This window comes from Sinocyclocheilus anshuiensis, unplaced genomic scaffold (assembly GCF_001515605.1).
Source record: "Sinocyclocheilus anshuiensis isolate Anshui unplaced genomic scaffold, SAMN03320099.WGS_v1.1 scaffold997, whole genome shotgun sequence".
Lineage (NCBI taxonomy): Eukaryota > Metazoa > Chordata > Actinopteri > Cypriniformes > Cyprinidae > Sinocyclocheilus > Sinocyclocheilus anshuiensis.
Genome location: NW_015555715.1, coordinates 2,620,827 through 2,637,968, shown reverse-complemented (window position 1 = coordinate 2,637,968; position 17,142 = coordinate 2,620,827). Strand labels below are relative to the sequence as shown.

Genomic DNA, 17,142 nt, shown 5'->3' with positions numbered 1-17,142 from the left:
TTTTTTGTTTGTTTTATATCTATGCGTAACATGACAGTGATCTTAATTACAATACCCTAGGGCAGCAGTAAAAATATACTTTCGCAATCTCCATTCCGTTTATAATGCAAAAATACTTTATACAAAAATGTCTTTGCCGAGCAAAATTCAAACAGTATCCATGAAGTTCAAGAAATAAAATGGCACTATTAGCTACTAGCATGTCACTGACAAATTTCCAATGCTATTTTGTTGTTCACACCATCACTGGGTTGTAAAAACAAGTGCTTTTCATAATCAAGGCTAAGTACCTCAGTTCCTGTCAGGAGTATACAAACCTGGTCGACCGTGCATGAGATCAACGGCAATCGCAATCACATTGTATATTGACCTGTGCAGCGCAGTGCAATTTACTTGAGCACAACTACACAAACAGCTTCCTGAAGCTCTAGCTTCAGGCTAACATACTGTAAAAGTTCACACAAGACCCCTTCACTGAAGGTGGTGGAAACAAAGCACTCTTTGAGGCCCCCTATGAGGATGTTTATGATTTTAAGCAATCATATTCTGAGCCCATGATTCTAATACCTTCAGATCAAATTAAATGCGTGATACACTTCTTGATCAAAACAAAAACTGACAAAATCATAATTTCATTATCACATTTAAATTCACAATGAGGAAAATGCCTCATTTTAAACTCATCACACTGTGGAAATATCATCCACACTCCTTGAGTGTCATTGTTCAAAGTGCTTCAACTGTACGTGCCTATTTTTGCCCAAAGCAAAATATTAGGATCTGTAAATGATAAAGTGACACTCTGAGGAGTCCAGCAGGTGTTTGTCTCCCCCGTCCTTGGTTTTGCTCTGTTTGTTTGCTTGGCATTCAGCAGCAATAGACGATGTCATTAGAAGGGTATGGTTACATGAAACGGGCTGAGGGTTTGTCCTATGACACACTGGAACAGCGGAGGTTCGGAGAGCCCATCTGAGTGAGCACCTTGTCCAGCCACTGCAGGGGGCCATTGAGATGCAGCTCTATCCAGCAGGGGGTGCTGGTCACTGTCTGCCGCCTGCAGGAAGGAGAATCTGGGTCACTAATGTGCTTCCATGCCTGCCCAGCATATTTAACTAACTACAGACCAGCCAGGAATAGCCGTTTTACATAATCAAGGGCAGCCATTAGCTTTTTGTGTGTTACTGTCACAGAAAGTGATTAAATGCCATTTGTGCTTTTGTTTTTAATACTCAGCATCTACGACTATAGAGCACTTTTGAAAGTGATGCAGTTATGAAGAACAGATTTAGAAAATCTCTAAGCAGGTTCTACCTTTGTAACATTCTTCATGATCTTCACTGTCATTTTTATCAATTTAATGTGTCCTTGCTGAATAAAAGCATTTAATTTCTTTCCAAAAAAATAAAAATAAATAAAAATCTTGACCCCAAACTTTTAAAAGGTAGAGTATATAAAATTATTATATTATATGTTAATGTCTTTCAAAAATAAAAAAAAATCTTGATCCCAAACTTTTGAACAGTAGTGTATGTGTATGAGTGAATTATTATAGGATAGAATATACAGGTGCATCTCAATAAATTAGAATGTCGTGGAAAAGTTAATTTATTTCAGTAATTCAACTCAAATTGTGAAACTCGTGTATTAAATAAATTCAATGCACACAGACTAAAGTAGTTTAAGTCTTTGGTTCTTTTAATTGTGATGATTCTGGCTCACATTTAACAAAAACCCACCAATTCACTATCTCAACAAATTAGAATACTTCATAAGACCAATAAAAAAAACATTTTTAGTGAATTGTTGGCCTTCTGGAAAGTATGTTCATTTACTGTATATGCACTGAATTTATTTAATACACGAGTTTCACAATTTGAGTTGAATTACTGAAATAAATGAACTTTTCCACGACATTCTAATTTATTGAGATGCACCTGTATACTATAATAATAGGAATATATATAATTTCTTGCAGAATAAAAGTTTAAAAAAAGAAAAAAAATCTTACTGACCCCAAACTTTTGAATGGTAATGTAAGTGCTTTCTCTGATGAGTGTCTTGGCTTACCTGTATTCTGCCCCCCAGCCTTTGACGAAACTCATGCGAATGGTGCACATACGGGTTAGCTGGTAAACAGCCTCAAATCCCTGATTCACTGATTGGGCCAACAGAGCTGCAAACTCCTGATTATTGAAGATCTTCAGATTACAGCCTGAGACACAGTCACATATATATGCTTGAGTGCTTCTATGAAACAGAATGAGGAAGTCTGACACTAGTACATGCTTGAGTGACTCATAGGATATATATACACAGTTGCACATTCATCCAATCAGTATACAAACGGGCTGACTCACCTGGAGGAATCTTACATACTGTGGCGGGGTGCCAGCCATAGCGCTGGTTACAGTTCGGACTCTGAACGAAAATAGCACTGTCGCTCAGACACTCAGCAAACACCTCACCGCCGATGTAATACAAACGCACACCTCGGCCTGAGGAAAGGTTATGAGGTTAAACAGATTCAGTTCATTTCAGAATGTCTGATTCCAATATTGCCCAGTACATTTTTTATAATTGTGAGCTGAATGTACCGATGTGTCTGCGCGTCAGCTCTACAGCTGCATTGCGGTTGACATTGGACAGCAGGCCCAGGCAGAAGCGCTCTGCGTTAGAGGGGTCCGTAAAGCCATCTACGGTCAAAGATGGTTGCGAGGCGTGGAAAGTCTCACCCACACGCTGATTCAGCTCGTAGTAGGAAATCGAGCACCAAAATGCGGATTCACAATATGTTACCGGCTGCAGATCTAACACACACACACACACACACACACACACCCACACACATAAATGAGCAAGAGAAAGGATCAGTTACAAAACAAGTGCAGAACAAGAGAAAGCATCAGTTACAAAACAAGTGCAGAACAAAGACAGTGTCAAAGAACAGGAAAATCCCTGGACTTTGGATTCTGGTGTAAAATCAGTGTGTAGTTTGTCACATTGTGACAGAATGTGGCCCTTTGAAAACAGCAGGCCATCCATGTGAAATTGGTTATTTGTTATTTTTACTACAGGGCCTCCTGGTGTCTCTGCAGAGATAGAACAACCCAGTGACAGGATATTATTATTATTACATTACCCTGCGCTGACTGAGAGGACAGAAACAAAGGATCCTTTTATATGAGGTTTCCTCTTGTACAGCTAAGAGGCTAACAGTTATGGGTTGACTAGTAGCTTAGTAAATATGTCTGTATTAATTTTTTTATTCAATATTTATTGTTAAATATATGTTTTGTGAGGACTATGATCATTTTTTTACAACAAAATTTGGTTATTTGTCCTACTTAGTCATTTAAATAACAATTTTTATCCTATTTATATAAGATTTTTATTCATAGGATACATAAATATATTTCTGAAGGATCATGTGACACTGAAGACTGGAGTAATGACTGCTGAAAATTCAGCTTTGCCATGACGGGAATAAATTATATTTTAAAATAAGTAGTTTAAAATGTAGTTTTCAAAATTCAAATTTCAGTTATTTGAATTTGTAATAAAATTACACAATAATTCAGAGCATGACACTTTTTTTTTAAAAACATAAAACATTTTTATCAATCCCAAATGGTAAGGTAAATTCCTAATAACCACTGATGATGATATAATATTGAAAATGTTCCGTCTTTGCACTCTGTACCTTTTTTAGTATACACCTTTTGTGCTTTTTCAATATGATAAAAATTTTTGGTCCTACACACAAGAGGAATGTGAGTGCAAACATCTCAATGTTTGGTGCGGTTATTTACACACAGTATACATTTCTAATAAAAGGCAACATTATTACTTTACACTTCTTACGACGTGTCTTCAACGGACGTGACATATGTCGCATTGCGCCTCAACAGCTAGAGGCTGTCTATACTGGACGCAACAAAGCGACCATTGCAAATCATTTGTACTTTGTGTACTTCATAAACAGAATGAGGCATCAGTTTACTGTTGGGGATTTGTCGTGTCGTGTTGTGTCGCTCCGTGCCGCATCCAGTGTAGAATGCATCACTGATTATAAATGGGTTATAATGTATTGTCACAAATATACAATAACAGCAATACGTTTTTTCTGCCAGGTCTTCCCTATCGTAGGTGGACTCGCTTAATGAGGATAGTACAGGATGCTGGTGGCATTATGCTCATGTGTTTTACTGGCAGTGACTCGTCCTACTGTTTTCTCATGGGCTCACTGAAGCAGACTTCCGTTCTCACTAAATCACTTCACACAGGACCAGGCAGGCAGACCAACGTTACGGAGATAATAAATCAGAGATAATCCAGCCAGATTAAACTCACAGTGGGGTGGAGTACTTACAGAAATCAGACTGACTCTGCAGGGTTTCCATCACAACAAACACTTTTAGTGATGACTGTTTTCAAGAAACAAACTACAGCCACACATTAAAGGCAAAAGTTGCTGACAGGAAAGCCGAAGTTTTCACAAAAGGTGGCAACTTTGAAACATTTTAAATATGAGATATCTTCTACAAGATTTTGTTTAACTTTTAAAGTATAATTCCTATATTAACTTTAGTGTTATTTTATCAGTTTGACAACTTCACTAATACTATTCTCCACATGTTAGTTTATACTGATAGTTGATTGCCGGAACTATCGGCTATCAGCAAAAATCCATGCCGATAGTTTTTCCGGGTTGCATCCGTAGCTGGAGCAGCTGTAGCTTTCAAGGACGCGAACATTAGTATTACCTCAAGCAGTTAAAACAATGTGACCAAAACAAACGCAAGTCAGACCCAAATGTTTAATGTCACGATTGTTACCATCTATTTGCATTAGTTTATATCCAGCTGGTAACATTAATGCATTTGTTAGCCAGCGAAGTTGCAGATTTAAAGCTGTGACATGAGAAAGCACACTGATATGTTCATTCAGCCGACAGAAATCCTGCCGTGCCACAGAGCACCACTCACACAGTTTTTCATTAAATTACATTATATTTGTCCCAAATCATTGTTAATGTATGTAATTTCCTCATTTGTAAGTCGCTTTGGATAAAAGCGTCTGCTAAATGACTAAATGTAAATGTAATGTACATAATTACTTCACCCCAGGCTGTAAAACTGTATATTGTGCAGTAAAACGTTTGTCTTTCTGTGGCTCTAATAAAGTCTGTATGCTTCATACTGTATAGAGAGCTATAATATAGATTGTGCTTTCTCTTTCCATTTGCTCTGTTTTTTTTTTTTCATTATCATTTCATATCATTACTAAGTAATTAATTTGTTGACTAGATGCTGCATTAGTGGAGAAAGAACAGCAGTATGTTTGTTATCAATGCCGAGAGGACGCAAACATTAGCAGCACCTCAAATGGTTAAAACAACCAAAAAAACACACACAAGTCCGACCCAAATGCTTAATGTCATGATTGTTACCATCTATTTGCATTAGTTTATATCCAGCTGGTAACATTAATGCATTTGTTAGCCAGCGAAGTTGCAGATTTAAAGCTGTGACATGAGAAAGCACACTGATATGTTCATTCAGCCGACAGAAATCCTGCCGTGCCACAGAGCACCACTCACACAGTTTTTCATTAAATTACATTATATTTGTCCCAAATCATTGTTAATGTATGTAATTTCCTCATTTGTAAGTCGCTTTGGATAAAAGCGTCTGCTAAATGACTAAATGTAAATGTAATGTACATAATTACTTCACCCCAGGCTGTAAAACTGTATATTGTGCAGTAAAACGTTTGTCTTTCTGTGGCTCTAATAAAGTCTGTATGCTTCATACTGTATAGAGAGCTATAATATAGATTGTGCTTTCTCTTTCCATTTGCTCTGTTTTTTAGGGATGCACCGAATGTTCGGCAACCGAAATTATTCGGCCGAAAACAGCAAAAAAAGCTCTTTCGTTGTTCGGCCGAAAAGCGAAAAGACCGAATAAATTGTACCGAACAATGATATCACGCGAACAAATAGCAACCAGCGAAGAGTGAGAGGCGCGCTCTTTATAATGCAGCACACATGTCAGCAGTGTGGAAGCATTTAAAACTGTCTGAGAAAGACGCAAAAATCATTACAAGCACCAGCGAGAGACTGTTTAGGACTGCATCGCATGTCTTCGATGAGAAGAGGAAGGGCTGATTGTTGCTGGTTACTGTATGATGATTGAAATGGCGAAATGGCCTTAAACAATAAGCACCGACAGCGAGAGACTGTTTAGTACTGCATCGCATGTCTTCGATGAGAAGAGGAAGGGCTGATTGTTGCTGGTTACTGTATGATGATTGAAATGGCGAAATGGCCTTAAACAATCAGTAAATAAATTGCATGTATTCTGAAACACATTGCATGTATTCTGACAGCACTGCACGAACTCGGGCGCTATCTGCTTGTTAACCAGGGTTCAAAGTCCAAAGCACGAGGAAAATCTTATCTATAAATCTCTTTAAAAATCTCATTTATAAATCTGCTGTCAACAAAAAGAAGCATTGAGGTCTTCCTGCGCATTTCCGCCAAAATAAAAGTTGAGAAAAAGCAAGAACTCTATCAACATTCATAAATGTTAGTATTGTAATTTTACAGTTGTTCTGTAAAATAAAATAAAAAGTAAGACAATAATAATGATAATAATCATTACAACAGCTCTGTTAATAAATTTATTATAACATTCACACATAGTGTTCAAATTAGGATATGTAATATTTTCTAATGTTTTAAAATAAGTCTCTTCTCAGCAAGGCTGCTTTTAATTGTACAGTAAAAATACATGCCTGATTCAAGAAGGGGGTCTGATGGCCAAAAAATATTATTTTACTAACTTACTAATTTTAAGTTAAATTGTACTTTGTTAGTATAGTGTCTGCTAGAACGTTAAAAATGTTCAGTGTTAAATATTTTTAAATTGTTGTTTTTTTTCTTTGAAAAGCAAGACAAAACAGTAAAAAGCACATTTTGGATATTTAATTCATGCAATGGTGGAAAAAAAATTGGCAAAATACATGGGGAAAAAACTCAAAAAAACCGTGTTCGGTATTCGGCCCAGTGATTCATTTTGTTCGGTTTCGGCTTCGGCCAAGAATTTTCATTTCGGTGCATCCCTACTGTTTTTTACACCTAACACAGAACTTCAAACTCATCTATGCCACTTTGTTCATTCTTGAAGTAAACTTTTGCCTGTTTGGTGATTAAATAAACTGTTTTAGATGCCGCTTGAACTGAACGTGACGCAGCACTGCGCTTTTGCCTGGTGTGTGACTAACATATTTTGATTAGATAATCAAGTGTTCTAAAATAGAAGCTAATAAAGAGTATACATACAATATCCATATGTATGTAACTTCAATTCTATGGTCTTTGTGTAGATATTTAAAGATGGCCATCTTTAAGCATGACTGTTGAAATTAAATGGTAACACTTTACAATAGGACTCCATTTGTAATTTAACTAAGGTTGATAAAAGCTGTGGCAGTATTGTTCTTTGTTAGAGTGTTAATTTCAACTTTTACTAATACATTTTTAAATGTTAAAGTTGCTTCTGTTAACAATAGATAATGAATTATGAACTAACTAATGATTGATATATAAATAATATTAATATTTTTATTCATTTACAAAGTATGATTCAGTACTGTTCTTTTTTCTTCTTTAAATAGTAAAGCACTATTTTAGTTTTCGTTCAGTATATCGATTTTAAAAACTATCGTTTGATTAATCGGTATCGGCCAGTGTGGTCCTACCTAGCTATATCGGTATCTGTAAAATCCACTATCGGTCGACCTCTAGTTAGAAAAATAGAAAAGAATGAGTAGACGTGTACAAACATTTGGTAATCGATATCTCTAGGACAATCTGGAATATTTATGAAAGCATATTATTTGGCTGTGAAACATTATGAACAAATGCCTGTTCTTACCTAGGTTGCTGTTTGCAGGAGAGACAGGGTTGGGTGAAAGGTTTGGGGAGCCTAAAAAATAGAATTAGAAAAGTATAAACAAATATAATTAGGTATCTAATAGCAACTTGTTTGTGAACTCAGGTCTCTAACCTGTGTCCATGCTGTGGTTCATTTGGTGGTCGCTGGTTTCCCCATCCTCACTCAGGTAGCCTGGAGGAGGGGTCTCTGAAACATAAATCAGACATTTATTATTATGAAGAGTTAACAGAGTTTTGTCCCTGCAGAACACACAGCTTTTGGTGTGTTGGCCATTTATTTATAGCCTGAAGTATCAATTGATACAGGGGTACCAGAGGCTGAAACTGTATCAAAGCCAAAATCATGTAGATCCAACTAGTGGTGGGCGATATTTCAAAGTATAAGAAATGTTATTTCACGATAACAATTTCCGAGCTTGATATAGTTATTTCTGTTATTTTATTTTTTTATTAAAAGTAAGAAGCAAATTACAAACAATATGACAAATACAACAGAACATGATACAAATTAAACAAACCTTAAAGGGGTCATAAGATGCCCATTTTCCACAAGTTGATATGATTCTTTAGGGTCTTAATGAAAAGTCTGTAACATCGTTTGGTTAAAATTTCTCAATGGTAGTGTAAAAAAACCCACCTTTTTTACCCTGTCAAAAACAGCTCTTTTCAGAGCACGCAGCTTTGTAGCATTTTCCTTTAAATGTTAATGAGCTATGCTGACCCCGCCCCTCTCTTCCGAGCTGCTCTCTGAGGGACTGTTTACTTTAGCCGCATTCATCGTGAAACTTGCTAATTAGCACATTATTAGGAAAGGCGATTTGCAAAGATTCATTAAAAAAAACCTTACACTCACTTCTTCTGTAGGTGAAGCTGGATCACGAATGATTCGCGCGAACATAAACACATTTAGGTAGACCGGGGGTGCATTCTCTTCAAAAACAAACGTAATCCTCTGCGTCTTCAGTGGCTCAGATGTTGGGAGTAAATGAAGACTGCTATGTTCAGTGGCAGAGTCTTAACTTTGATAAAGAATATCTCTTTGGTTTTGAGACTTTAGTCTTTGCAACTTCAGGGATCTTATCTATTCACGAACAGCTTGTAACACTCCAAAGAGAAAGGAAAACTTGAAATCGCATCATATGACCCCTTTAATCAAATGTGAATTATTTAAGATACAGAAGTGATTCAATCAAGAGCAGTGAGTGATTTTCTCTGTCTTTTGTTTTTCACAGCTTACTGTGCTTAATAACTATATTTAACATCAAGTACTTCCTGCTCTTTATTTTCTCCTTCATGCATGTTTCCTTATCACTCTTAAGTAGTACTGTGCTACGCTGATATATTTGCATACCGCAAAATAAACTATATAGCAAAATCTCTAATGATTGACACTTTATACCATCATCACAATATATATCGTCATACCACCCAGCCCTAGATCCAACCCTACTAGTCACAGAATTAAAACTTGAATGAGTTCAAACTTTCTTTGTAGTATGTGCTTGGATTTCTGAAGTAATATCTCAAATGCCACACTGTAAATTTGTCGTTTAGTGGGAAGTTCTACCTGAAAAGAGGAATTCTTTCACTCAAGTCATGTGAAGCACTTTTAACACCAACAGTCTTAAGCCTCAATATGATGTTACCAGTCATGAGATCAGCACTTTGATCTCTCCTTGTCTTATTCGCTTTACCAATTTTGTTAAGACGCCAGACTAAACACTCTGATTTTGACAAAACAGCTTAAATGAACTGAGAGAAGACAAAATAAACTCAAGCAGATGTGTGTCTGTGAACCAGTGTGTGTGTGTGTGTGTGTGTGTGTTAGAATGAGTAATGCCTGTTGTGTTGTCCTGAGGCCATGTCTGGGTGAAAGTTAATGTGTGATTTTCGGAGAGAGAACAGAAAACATGTTTTCACCCGGTATATAGTTGCTCGGAGGCTCAATGCCCGCTGGGAATATGGTGTTCTCAGGGATGAAATCATCCAGCGGAGGGAAGTCTGTGGAGATGTCAGCATGCCGAGGAACCAGGACTGGCGGCAAAACTGAACACGCACACAGGAAAAAAAACGTATCCCCAAAAAATCCCTTAAATTAGTTTCATACACAAAACTGATTATGGAAGCAAACAGTCTTTGAATAACTAGAGGTAAAACACCTGTTGGGCTTACCTGGTGTCTCTACACGCTGGTAGTGGTAAGGGTTCACACACACCTCGTCTTTCTTCGTATGGAAGGCAAACTCGCACAAGTCTACAGCACGCAGCTCGTGGTGGGACTGCAGGTCAGGCCAGCGCCACAGCCGGCAGTAGATCACATGGGGAAGGCCTTTTCTGTGAGATACCTGCAGTCGGCCATCCAGAGACCTGCACAAACAGTTCAGGAGACGATGAAACAACCGGTCCCATAAAAGTTACCAATTAACGCAAGAACCATTCTACCTTCTTTATAATAAGGCCATTGAAAAAAAAATATTAGTTGATGATTGATAAATAAAAAACTGAAAAAGATTTTCATGATGTTCAGTTCAGCCTGATCTTCTACTTCTGCCGATGGTGACAGAACAGTAAACATACAGCATGAAGGAAAGTCCAATTCAAGAATGAATGACTCTTATCAGCTGGTTCGTATTATTCAAAAAGACTCATATTATTGGTTTGAATCAGTTTAATGAGTCATTTGCTCATTGAATCACTAAACTGAAGCAATGTCCAATTCAAAACAACAGCTAGTAAGCATTACTTTTTACTTAGGGCTCATGAGAATCAGTGTAACTAAAGAGGTCTCCAAACTCGGTCCTGAAGGGCAGGTGTCCTGCAGAATTTAGCTCCAACCTTAATTAAACACACCTGAACCAGCTAATCAAGGTCTTACTAGGCATACTAGAAACTTCCAAGCAGGTGTGTTGAGGCAAAAGTTGGAGCTAAACTCTGCAGGACACCGGCCCTCCAGGACCAAATTTGGAGACCCCTGGTGTAACTACTAAATCAGTGTAATTACTGTTTTCACATATGATAAAGTGTATTTAAAAGTAATCGTTAATGGTATTTTTCAGTGGAACAGAATCGGAAACAGATTTATTCAATTCATTATTTCTATACCTAACAGTGGAAAATAAACAATGAGAAATGTGAACATGAATTCATTGGTTTTCTATTAAATAAAATTGGCATTACAAAACACTGAGTTAAATGATAGTATATTAATCTGTAGAATATGATTGCATAACTGTACAATGTAATTAACGTGAAAGCCCAATAAATATTCCCCTGTGAGTCTTGTAATAGGCTTGCACTAGGTCAATCATTCATTTTTTGTAGAAGTCGGGGTATTCAAATGGTGCAAGAGCCTCATTTAGTGGAAAGTCAATCAGGTCACCGGCTGTGAGAAGAAAAAGCCACAGAAAAAACATGAATCATCCTAATGCTATTGTGGTCTATGCATCATGACAGCCATTACTAACGAATTTCAACGCATTAATGCATTTTCACCCTACATATGGATTATCCTAATTCTTTAAAAAAGCTCAGACTCAGGGGACTGACACAAGAGGAACAGAGAAAGCGAGTGAGTGAATTTAGAGGAAATACCAGACTTGGGTTCAGAAGGAGGGGAAAGATGGCGAGGCACAGCAGACAGCAGACACTTTTCCAGTCTTATGTTTACCTATTCATTCAGCTATGCACCAGCAGTATGAATGCCAGCATTCTGGGCTAGAAATATCCACTAGGAACAGATGACATCTGTATTCGCCAGACAGAACAAAAATATTAACCCAGAAAATAATGTGCTGCCTATCATCTTTTATGTAATATGTTTGTAAATTCATCTTTAACCAATAGCACTTAAAAGCAGTGGGTGATATGGGTATTATAATGGTGGATGCCAGTTTCTAGAGAACAAGGTGCGATTTATCATAATAAAATCTATTGACATATGAGATATACAGAAGAAACAATATGCCTATAAGACTCAAAAATATTCAAACATAAAAAAATTAATTATGAAAACTTAAAATTCAGCCAAAAATCCTTAAATGCAATAATACTGTGCAATTAATTGATCTGTCACTCAAAATATTGAAAATTCTGTCATTATTTAGTCTTTTCCATACAATAAAAGTTCATAGTGAATATATCTGTCAAACTCTAGGAATTACATCAAACACTAAACAAAATAAGCATCACAAAAGTGGGCCAGATGACTGAAGCCATATGTTAGTTTTGTGTGAAATTTCATTCACTACAAATCTCATCCTTGACTGCAGCTTCAAAATATGGCATCTTTCAATGCACCGAATCAGGTTGGATGTCAATAACATCATCAAACTACTGGATTAGAGTACTATAGAAGAGAAGTACTTAAAGTAAAATCTCAGGATATTTAGACCCTGGCAGTTACTATGACATCTATAAGCTGCTTAATGATTCATCAAAAATTCTCTTCTTCTGTACCACAAAAAAAAAACAGTCCGCAAATTTTGGGTGACCTATTCCTTTAAAGGGGTCATGAACTGAGAAATCAAATTTGCCTTGTACTATAAAAATGTACTATAAAAAACATCCTGTAAGTTTCAAAACTCAACTTTCTCGTTAGTTTAAAAAACAGGTTTTATTGAAACCAAGCTCAGAAAACGACTTGTTTTGGAATGTGCCACTTTATAACGTAATAGTGTGGCTAAGCCCCACCTCCGCAGGAGAAGATTAATGCCTGCTTTTACATTACTGCCTCTTTAGCCCCGCCCACTGATACTCGCTTGTAGTAGGAGGAGAGGAAATACTAGAGACGCAAACACAGGATTACTCCATCAACAGAACCATACAGATGACATTACAAGATTACAAGACACTGTGTAGTGTAAGTTGTGAAAAACAGCATTTGAACTGCCTTCCTTGTGAACCTAACATATCTACATCAGAGGCGAGCGCTGTTGCGTCACGTCGCGAATCAATTTCTCTTTCAGGTCAGAAGTGGCGCTAATGCTTGGAGTATGTCAGAAATAGAGCGGGACATCAATTATGCATGCACTGCATTTTTTCTCTTCTGCTGTCGAGTTAATGCAAGGAATGTTGTGATTGGTTGTCAAGGCAGCCAATTAGAATGTAGCAGCCTCGTCTCTGATTGGCTGGAATTATGGCAAATTGTAACGTTGGGTTGTGTTGAGTAAGCGAGCCGTTGGCATTTAGAGAGCACTGAGGACGGGCATCAAGGGAGCAAGCTAATGAAACCTTGCACGCGCAAAAGAGAAGGTCTGCACACATTCAAACACGTATTTTAAATGCAAAATTGATTTTCGTGCGCTCAAAATACTTTCTTCTTTGCGAGACAAACATTTTCTCCACAAAACTCAGTTCGCGTGCGTGCAAAACGCACTTTTGCATGCTCAAAATATGATTTTTCGCACGCAGAATTGTGGCAGAGATGTTATCCCATACAGCAGCGTCCATCTGTTATTTTAATAAGCAAAACTGTTAGCCAATCATAGCAGTGGGCGTTTACTTGCTCATCTTAAATGCTTCCCGCCTATAAAACAGACCATTCTGCAGAGAGGCTCAAAAACAAGATATAAAATAGCCTATTACTCCTAAATTATGTTTTTTTAATGTAAAATCACACTAACATTATAAGTGAACCTAACAGAGCATTATAAAGTAATTTTAAAAATGCAGTTCATGACCCCTTTAATTCCCTCTTTCAACATCTACACCATAATTACATTTTAATAAATAAGTTAGCCAAGTTGAATCCACGATCAGACAAGACACAAAATGCTGTTGTTAACCAGACCCTCTGTGAGTTTGCAACCTGACAAAGAGAAGACAGACTATCCCATTGTCTGACTCAGTCCACGGAGACAAAGAAAAGTCCTGGAGTCTCCTAAAGTCACAGCTCAGCTGAAAACAGACACACAATTTCAATTCCTTCTGTTCAAGTCAAACTGACCCCCAGACTGACCTGAAAGTCACACACAGTAGAACTAATTCACCCTTCGGTCAAAGCCAAAAGCAGCCGTCTTTCTATCCCAGCCCCTCCTATACACACACTGCCTCTCTAAAATCAACACTGGTAACAACATTACCGAAAACAGAAGTTAACAAAGCAAAAAAAAATAAAAAATAATAATAATAATAAAAAGGGTACCGGCGAGGGAAGACGAGTATGTGTGGCTCACCAATAACCTCAGGTTTCCTCTTCGAGCAGCAGTGTTTGTTGTCTACTCTCCCACATATCTCACACTATCCACATCTGTGGAGTCACACTATCCATTAGGCATCATCATGACCCCTAAAAGGCCCCTGACCTCAATTCTAAACAGTTTTGCCACTGAATATTTATGCTGTTGACTAATCCATTTAGGGAAATTGTTCCATAATTGTCATTGTGCTAAATTATCTAAGAGACAAATCAGAAATTACACTAATAATTTCACAAAAAATTGTTCAATTATGTATCGTTGTTATTACACTTAGAGAGTCCCTATCCCTTAATAGTAAACTTTGGAGCATATCTTGTTCATAGCATTTGAGATATATTATTATAATCAAAGCAAATAATAATAAAATAGATAAAATTATAGTATATAACACACACATACATATATACACGTTTTACTGAGCCACTAAAAGGTTAGCCGCTCGCTAGCGGTAGCCTGTTGCATTACAGTACATTAAAGTTCACTTACCACATACACAGAGTAAGGAGAAATGTCTGATAGGACAATGGCGAATTATTTGCAGATCCTTAGCACCAATGACAAACATCTAATCTTGTCAAATGTGTGGTAAGTACTGCCGCTCCATAGTATAGAGTCCTTGTGATCGCGAATCTCAAAAGTGAAAGTGAAAGTAAAATGAGAGCGCGCAATCGAAAGCGGTTTCAATAGCGGCTCCCTGATGCCCGCAATTTATATACAGTCGCCTATACTTACCCAACGATATAATTGCGAGAAAAAGTATTTAAATATTTTTTTTTATTCTCCCATCTCGTCGGCTATTTATTCCCTTTAAGGTTTCCGTAGTACTAGTGTATCGGTACCGAATACTGAAATTTTGGTACCGTGACAACACTACGTAGTACACTGCATTTCCTTTCCGAACACGGAACTGGGATGCGGCGGATTGCGGGAGAGGGGGTGGGGGGAAGGAATCACGATGTCAGCTTAACATCGTGATGGCTGTCAGCCATCGGCGATGGACGATGGCATCGTCTATCGGCCCAACCCTAGTTTCAGCCTCAGACGTCACGCCCACGGAACGTTGGCCAAAGGTCTGATGCATATGGCACACAAAAGTGGAAACACTTAAGGAGTTTCGAAGTCGTCATCGGATTGGTTGAATTATACAGGATTTCCGTGAGATGTGTGTGACGCATTCTATAACGTTCCGCCTGGAAACAAAGATGTCGTGACAGTGTCGTGAAAGAAGAAAGCGGTCGTGTTTACAACTGTGATGACGAGCGCTTATCAGGATCAACTAAACGCTGGATTTTCAAAAGTATGTGAAATATTTAAAGTTCACGGCACAGAATCTTTCAAATACGTCCAAGAGTTTTACACACCGGTCTGTTATTGTGGCGACATTTCCACGCCCCGAAACGTGACGCTAAAACGAAACGAACTGTGATTGGTTGTTTGACATGTCGGTCAAACGGCCTCATGGGCGGGCTTTGGCCAATGAAAGCTGCCATGGATTCCAAACCTTCAGCCGTCAGTCTGAAGGTATGGCTACGCGAGACTAGCCCAACCCTAATATACACCAATCCGTTTTAAGTCATATTTATCAGCTAATACTAACTAACCATCTCTTATTAAACACATTAAAACCCCTCAGAACACCTTCATTTTTTTTTTATAAATAAATATTTTTATTCAGTAAGCAAATGTGACAAGACTGGAGAAATGTCTGCTGAAAATGTACCTTTGCCATCAAAGAAATTTTACATTTTAAAATATATTCAAATAGAAAACGGTTGTATTAAACTGTAATAATATTTCAGATATGTTTGATCAAATAAGTAAATGTGTTTTAAGTAAATATTTCTATAATTAAACATTATTTATCAAGATTAAATATCACAAAATGTTTACTTTTTGACATTTATTTGAAGGCGTTTCCTATGTTTTAAACATACACACATAATAGTCCTTTATTACAAGACATTTTCAGCAGTTAGCATTAGAGGTCGACCGGTTGATCGGCCGGCCGATTTTTGGCATTTTTTCATGAATCGGCATCGGCCGATTGTGCTGCAAATTAGGCCGATTTATAGGCAGGCGCATCTGCGGGCAGCTAAGCGTTGTTGCGGAACGCCGGAGAGGAGAATCTCTCTGGCTGCGTGAGAGACGGAGCAACTCGCACTCTGATGGCAGGGCAAAACAGACCGGTTCGAAAGCGTAATTATGTTTTATCCTACTAGAATTGATGCCGGAAAGTTATCATATTCATAAGTGCAACAAGTCATTTGCATGTGAAAGTAGAAATACATGCAGTTCAGACGAAACTTCTGGGCTGATTATAACGTGCACGTTAACTTTCCACGTGTGTGTAGGTCCGACAATAGCATCCACGATGTCATCGCTCGTGGCCAGTGCACTCTTGAGCAGTTATGAGCAGCAGGCTGTGCAATATGTGTGAACTCTTTTATTTATGTTATCTCTTGGCCATCTGACTTATATCAGTGTCCAGTGTTTCCCATACATTGAGTTATTACCTCGTTGAATAAACTGATCACTGCACGTTTCAAAATTAAAATGCAGCGCTGGTGTTTTTATATGAATGTATCTTTGAAAAGAACCGACCGCCTTCAGAAAAGCGTCGGTGTCATTTTCATGTCGTCTTTCCTGTAATGCCTGATAAAGTAACGTTAGCGTTTGTGAGTGCAGTCACAGTGCTTATTAGATTACAGCCGTTACCGGGGAAACCGCTATATCTCCGCTCCAACAGCGTCTCCTGCTGGCGGAGAATGAATTTGCATTTGCAAGTCTGGGAAACACTGGTGTCTGTCAGCAAACATAAACAAAAAGCATGTTTCCGAACTGTTTTGAGAAGATGCTTAAAGGGGTCATATGATGCGATTTCAGTTTTTCCTTTCTCTTTGGAGTGTTACAAGCGCTTGGTGCATAAAGAAGATATGTAAAGTTGCAAAGACTAAAGTCTCAAATCCAAAGAGATATTCTTTATAAAAGA

General features: G+C 37.7%; 1 protein-coding gene across 2 annotated transcripts in view; it reads right to left on the bottom strand.

Annotated features, from left to right (window-relative positions):
- Positions 1 to 7: 7 nt before the first annotated feature.
- Positions 8 to 17,142, bottom strand: part of LOC107672260 (mothers against decapentaplegic homolog 3-like) — a 23,395-nt gene continuing 6,260 nt past the window's right edge. Inside the window, exons 2-9 of one of the 2 annotated variants that reach the window (XM_016465379.1) lie at positions 10,130 to 10,323; positions 9,878 to 10,003; positions 8,070 to 8,150; positions 7,938 to 7,988; positions 2,595 to 2,807; positions 2,358 to 2,495; positions 2,068 to 2,212; positions 8 to 1,054 (exon numbers count right to left, since the gene is read on the bottom strand). In XM_016465379.1, coding sequence (XP_016320865.1) covers positions 931 to 1,054; positions 2,068 to 2,212; positions 2,358 to 2,495; positions 2,595 to 2,807; positions 7,938 to 7,988; positions 8,070 to 8,150; positions 9,878 to 10,003; positions 10,130 to 10,323 — 1,072 coding nt within the window. In that variant the 3' untranslated portion in view covers positions 8 to 930. The remainder of the gene's footprint in view (positions 1,055 to 2,067; positions 2,213 to 2,357; positions 2,496 to 2,594; positions 2,808 to 7,937; positions 7,989 to 8,069; positions 8,151 to 9,877; positions 10,004 to 10,129; positions 10,324 to 17,142) is intronic. The other variant, XM_016465380.1, reaches the window with a different exon arrangement.